The following is a 6,616-nucleotide window of genomic DNA, read 5'->3' as shown; positions in this document are numbered from 1 at the left end:
TCTCGTCTGAGTGGATATATCCCCCCCAAGAAGAAAAGGGAACACAGCCACCCTTTTGCCTCAGCAGGGAGAGCCACTGAACTGTGTGGAAAGGGAGGTGCTCTCAACAGTCGCAATCCTTGCCGTCAGCTAGTGAGCAGACTGCCTCATGGACAGAAAGACCAGCGAGCTCTTGTTTTCTTTCTCAGTACATTTCTCTTTATTGGAATCATTGATGCACAGTGTCTGGTGGTCTGTCGTGTCCTCCGTCTTTGCTCAGCCCGTCACCCTTCTGGGCCTCCTGGTGTTTTCTGTACTCCTTCTCTTCCTTTTTGCTGAGATGGCGAAGAACAGCCATCATGGCCCTTCCTCCTTTCACGGCCTGGGGCTTGGATAAGAAGGTGGCGATCCCAGGCATCATCTGGACTATCTGGTTAAATACCGCCTCCTAGGAAAGGACATGCACCAGAAGGGTCATACAAGTCATTCTCTTTCACACTTCCTAACACTGATGCACGTGGGCTCAAACCTACATTCCCGAATCACTTAAGTGATTAGCTAATCCGTTCACACCTGTGTGTTTGATTAAACCCTACACCATAGCCCAGTGGTCACACAAATCCCATGTAACTAAACACATGCACTCCACATTCTGACACATCACCTGAGAGGGCCCAAACTACAAGTATTTCCTTATCCTAAAACTTAGCCAAGGACAATGGTCCCCAGCCCTATAAGGTAGTCTGGCTTACACTTTTAAAAAAATAACAGATACCTGCACTGGGCCTGGGTAACACCAACCTGGCACCAGGTTTGAAAACCATCGGCCCTCATGCTAAAGCATTCTGATGTATGATTGTGACGGGTTACATGTTGGGCTGCTAACCCAAAGGCTGGCAGTTTGACTCCTCCAGACCCTCTGCAGAGGAACAATGGGACATTCTTTTCATCTTTGTAACTCAGGTCTCTTGAGTTTTTGGGTTTTTCTTTTGTTTGGCCTAATGTTGACTTTTTAGTTGGTGTCTAAAGAAGAGGAAATGGCACATGGGGTCACAAAGCTATGAGTCTCTCTCTTAAAGGGCCAGAGGGAGTTAAAATGAGCACAACTTCTCACTGCCCCAGAGCAAAAAGCAGGTAAGAGCCTATAGTTCAGCCCGTGTTGCCTCTAGAGCCACATCAACAGCAAGAGGTTCATTTATTCATCGTTGCCTCACAGTTCTGGTTCTAAGCATGAGGTTTATTAGGGAACTAAGTTGAAGAGTGGGGGAGGGCAAAGACTAATACAAGTCCTGGGTTTAGCCAGCAGTTCCAAGGCACAATTCCTCAATTAGTCCAGGCTTTGGTTTCAGTTCAGCAATCAAATCACCCAGTAATATTTGCCTCAGAGCAGAAACAAGTTAACTTCTTCAAGCATCCAGCAAGAACAACAAAACCTTTAACTATGGAAAGCATAAATGCAAGAAGCCTCAAGTCACACATTACCAGTTTCTCAGCAATGCTAGTCTCTCCACCACCATCACCAAGGTCTTGCCACTCAGTGTGGAAAAGCATTGTCTTGTCTTAGTCCCGCAGCTGCTGATGATTTGCAAGACCAGGTGCCTGCAGTTAAGGTAGCTGGAAACCAGAGGGGGCTAACTATAAAAAAAAAACTTTAAAAAGCCAACTTTTGGACTAATACCAAGTGGTTTCTTAATTTTTCTGGTGCTTACTAACAGGCAACACAAACATGGTTTTTACAAACAAATTTGTTCTCACACTTTAGGCAGCTAGAAGAGTAAGTTTAGGGTACAACCCTCTCTGGGTTAGGTCTCAAGGAAGGTCCTTGTTTTCCTTAGTCATCTATAGGCCTTGTGTCTTTGGGGCTCTCCACATGCCCTGGCCTTTCCTGGTGTTGAGCTTCCCAGCACAGGGGCTCAGGTCTAAAAGGACACACTCTATTCCCAATTACTTAGTGTGCTGAGGTCCCCTCTCTGCTTGCTTTCCTCTTTATCTCTCAGGAGATAAAAGGTACTATAGGCCACACTCTAGGGACATTGACCCCTTAAATCAGTCTATGATAGGATCAATGGGTTTTTTAATAGATAAAGGGGTTTTGTATTCCATCCTTAATCCTTTTATAACTAGTTTATCAGCTCCTTGGGAATCATTACAGTTCCCATGTTCTATCATTAAATACATGGGGTTTTTTTCAACTTTAAAAGCAAAGAGTAGGAAGCTCTGGTGGCCTAGCACTGACAATCCAGAGGTGTTTAAATTCACCATTTGCTTCAAGGGAGGAAGATGTGATTAAATCTCCTCCCATGAGATTAACAGCCTCCGAAAACCTGCTAGAAGGTCAGCTGTGACTCCACCACAATGACTGATGAAAAGCAAACTTATCCTGGATTGTAAACTGATAGACATTTCTAGAGGACTGCCACAGACTTCTAGGAAAAGGAAGCAAAATAGAAATTGATAGTTTCTAGTTTTCCTACTTTGTAAACATGCTATAATCTGTAAACCAACAGTATAAAGTCTTTAATTCAGAAAGTGGAAGATTGTCACTGAAGTGTATCTGTTAACAATGGAACAAAGTCGTATGTCGACTGTACCTGCATTCTTAAAAATTATTTGGAAAGCTAATATCCTTGGGTAGCAGAATTACCAGTCACTGTTCTTTGCCTTTCAACTTCTCACAGAATGTCTAATTCTATTTGCCAATCAGGAGACCCTTCGAGTGAGCAGTTACTTACGTCTGCTTTCACTTACCATACTGTTCTCCGACTCTTCTACATTCTTCCCTTTCTTTACAGTGATCTGGACATGGTATTTCTTCTCAACCCACTGCTGAATCTGTTTACTCTTCGTGGCCAAATCATGTTGTCCAATATTTGAAGAAAAAGTTAGTTCCTTTATCAGAGTCGGTCCTAGTTTAAAACAGTGAGACTTGGTGCTGGGACTCTGCCAACCTATGTCTGAAGCCTAAACCTTACTAAAAAAATCAAGCTTAATGTCAAGTCGATGCTGACTCTCGTGGATTCTGGATTCTACAAGGCAGAGAACTGCCCCGGGGGGTTTCCAAGGACATGTCTCTATAGAAGCAGACTTCTAAAACTTTCTCCCAAGAAGCAGCTGGTGTGTTTGAACTACCAACTTTCTAGTTAGCAACCAAGTGCTTAACCATTATGCCACCAGGGCTCCTTCACATAAACCCACTGCTGTTGATTTCAACACAGTGACAATGGGGCAGAGCAGAACGGTCCCATGCAGGAGCAGACTGCCAGAGGAGTGGCTGGTGGGTTCAAAGCACTGACCTTGCCATTTGCAGCTGAGCACTTAAGTACTGCGCCACTAGGCTCATGACTTGACCATGAACTCTGAGTTGGTGACAGTGGCCTGCCTGACCTCACATCTGACTTTCAGTATCACAAACCAGCAAACTCTCTTTAAAATAAAGCCAATAAAAAAGGGTACTTTTCTTACCTGCCAAAATGTCAAAATTGGAAATCATTTCATTTACTGCTGTTTGACGTAAAAACAACGATGCTTTAGAAGGAACTCCTTTACCTTTGTGATAAAGTGAACTTTCCAACATGGGTCAGCATCTTGGGATCACCATTCTAGCCCAGCCCTTTTTGTTCTAGCTACTATAAGGTCACCTGGTCATGTCACCCACATGAGCACCTGAATCCCGTGACTATCTGCACGGCCTGCAGAAATCTCATTAGGAAATGATCCCACAGGAAACAAATTACACACTGAGGTTGGGACAAATGAAGAGTTCTCATATGGGGAATCTCAACCCTTACAAAAATCTCAGATGGACTAAATGTGGAAAAAAGGATGTAATTTAAAACAAACATGACACTATGTGATCATCAACCCTTCAGTTCGCAGCCCATGGCTTAACCACTGCACCACCAGGGCCCCTCAACATTGTGTGGTCATTGACTTTAGGTGCTCTTGAGTTGGAACCCACTTAAGAGTTGACCCAGCAGTGGGTTTTTGGAAACTATTAAGTAGATAGGGGATTACCCATTGTCCTTCCTTGGAGCAGGTAGTGAATTCGAACTGCTTGCCTTCATGCTGGCGGCACAACTTACCTGCTGGGCCACCAGAACTCCCTTGTGAGTCTCATAGCCACTCTCTCATCCGTATGATACTCATTTCCATTCATCCTTTTATCTACCCCTCCTGCCTTTTGAGCTTTATCCCTTGGCAAATGCTGCCTCACCAGAGCTCTCTGTATTTACTAGTAGCTGTAAACACCAACCATCTTTGAATTTATTAGCTGCTCTGCAGGACAAACATAAGCAGTTTCCTCCCATAAAGAGGTCTTGGGTCTGTGAGTCACTCAAATCAATGGTGGTGGGTTGGTTTATATATACATATATAAAGTGAACCAAACTTCCTCACTTTAGAGGAGTGGAGAAGGAGGGTGATTAAATGACTGATCCACAGTAGGATAAGTCTCTAAGTCTTTGGCATTCCGGAGCTCTGCTGGCATAGTTCAGTTGCAAGCTACATTGCAGACCCAGAAGTCTTCAAGTCTCCAGCAGTTCAAATCCACCAGCAGCTGCTCAGGAAAGAGATGGACAGGCTCCTCCTGTTAGCATTTATAGCCTCCAGTAAACCTGCTGGAGGGAGGCCCACGAGGAGTCAAAACCAACATAATGGCTCTGAGTTTGAGGCGATTTTTTTTTCAGCTACGCCAAGGAGTCCTCATGGCTCTGTGGTTAAGCATTAGGCTGCTGACTGAAGGTTGACAGCGTGAACCCATCCAGTGACTCCATGGGAGGGAGACCTGGCAATCTGCTCCCAGAGAGATGACACTTAGGCAGCCCTACGGGGCAGTTCTGCTCTGCACAGGGGTTGCTGTAAGTTAGAACTGGCTCTATGGCAGTGGTTTTGGTGGTGTGGTGGTTAAGGACCTGGGGCTGCTAAGCACAAGACCACCAGTTCAAACCCACCAGCCATCCCACCAGAGAACGATGTGGCAGTCTGCATGGGCCCTTGTGCTCTGCTCTGCAGGGTCATTACGAGTAAGAATCACTGGCCGCAGTGGATGGTCGGCCCCTCTGTCCTCCAGGAGTGGGGAAACAAAGGAGAAGGTGCCAATCATTTTGACTGTAGCTGCGTTCACAGCTTGTTTATCCCTCATTGTACATAAATTCAAGGGAAAGAATGGTGGACACGGTATCAGGCAATGACAGAAAAAAGGAGGAACAGAACGAAGTGAGATAGAGTGGGAGGAAGACTGGGAGTGGGGTGAAAGCACAGATTATGCCAATTCCCCAGTTTCTCACTCCTCCTAGTCCAGGGAACCCTTGTCAAAGCCAGAATTTAGACTGCTGGTTCCCAGACCTTAGGAATTTGGGGAGTAGCAGGAAATGTCATTACGCTGAGGAAATTGCAACTAATAGGAAACAAAACATGTTTGAATGGATCAATTTGCTCTGTAAAAGTTCCCCCAAACTCCTATTTTAAAAAGACCTCCAGGGATGACCAGCAGATGCCCACCTGTCTTGGGGCTGGCCTTGTCCCTCTCTCGGAGCTGCATCCGCTCCTCGTGGATCTGCAGCCCAGTCATGAGCTGGTACTTGGGAGGCTCCGCACTCGCATCCCTCTGAACCAGCCTCAGGTCCCGCTGGTCCATGAGCTTAATCACATTGGCTCGGTGCATGTTCCCCAAGTCATTGCCCTTCTCATCAATAACATGAATGATCCGGTGGCTGATTTTCCTCCCGACATTGGTGAAAGCTGTGTCGGTCTTCGTTTTCTTCTTTGGCGCATCCTGGGCTCTGTCAGCGGTACAGAAGGCTTCTGCACAAATTAGGCTGGGCAGTCTCTGGGCAGCCGGCTGTGCTGCTACCGTCTGCTGCAGGAGGCATCTTCCCAAACATCTTGCAAGGCAGATGCTGTTGGGCTTTAAGGCTTGGAGTGTTAGCGTCTTCAGAAATCCAGCAGCCATGCTAGAAGCAGAGAGGGAAGCCCATTGCAATGCGATTGTTTACTCCCACTGCCTCCCCCTGTGTGTAGGTGGCCGCAGGTAATGTAACCAGTAAAGGGGAAGGGCTGTGGTCCTGATACTCCGTGATCCTGAGTAGAAAATGGACACTTACTCCAAGCCAGCTGAAGCCATGGTGGGACTGTCCCCATTTCAAGGGACTATTTGGGCAAATTGGTGACACCTGCATGGTGTTTTGGCCTGCCAATTTTCCTCCCTCAAGTACTATCTCACATGACTACAGGCAGTACCTGACTCAAAAACAAGACCCATTCCGAACTGGTCTTTAAGTCAAACCTGTAGGTGAGCTGAGGCAGTTGCATACAATTTCCACTCTCCCCCTCCCCGCAAGATTTCTTATTTAGCCTCACTTTTCCTTAAACTTGCTTCCCTTAAGTCCGTTCCGACTCACACGACCCTCCATGGGGTTCCTAAGGCTGTAAATCTCAACAAGAGGCGACCACCCATCTTCTGCTGAGCAGTTGATGGATTTGAGCCACCACAAGCTATAGATGAGAGTCCTGGTGGTGTTGTCGGTTATGTGTTGGTCTATGAACCAAAAGGTCAGAGGTTCGGATCCACCAGCTGTCTACAGGAGAAAGATGAGCAGTCCCTTTCCCTTAAGATTTACAGACACATAACCCTTGACGC

General features: G+C 46.2%; 1 protein-coding gene across 1 annotated transcript; it reads right to left on the bottom strand.

Annotated features, from left to right (window-relative positions):
* Positions 1-208: 208 nt before the first annotated feature.
* Positions 209-5,929, bottom strand: MTIF3 (mitochondrial translational initiation factor 3). The gene is made up of 3 exons (XM_006894078.1): positions 5,479-5,929; positions 2,728-2,885; positions 209-427 (listed from the first exon to the last, which is right to left on the bottom strand). Exons 1-3 carry the CDS (start codon positions 5,927-5,929, stop codon positions 209-211), a joined length of 828 nt encoding a protein of 275 aa, XP_006894140.1.
* Positions 5,930-6,616: the final 687 nt, after the last annotated feature.

The sequence above is a fragment of the Elephantulus edwardii genome, unplaced genomic scaffold (assembly GCF_000299155.1).
Source record: "Elephantulus edwardii isolate Elephantulus edwardi_28Jun2011 unplaced genomic scaffold, EleEdw1.0 scaffold00134, whole genome shotgun sequence".
Classification (NCBI taxonomy): Eukaryota; Metazoa; Chordata; class Mammalia; order Macroscelidea; family Macroscelididae; genus Elephantulus; species Elephantulus edwardii.
This window is presented reverse-complemented; position numbering and strand designations above follow the sequence as displayed.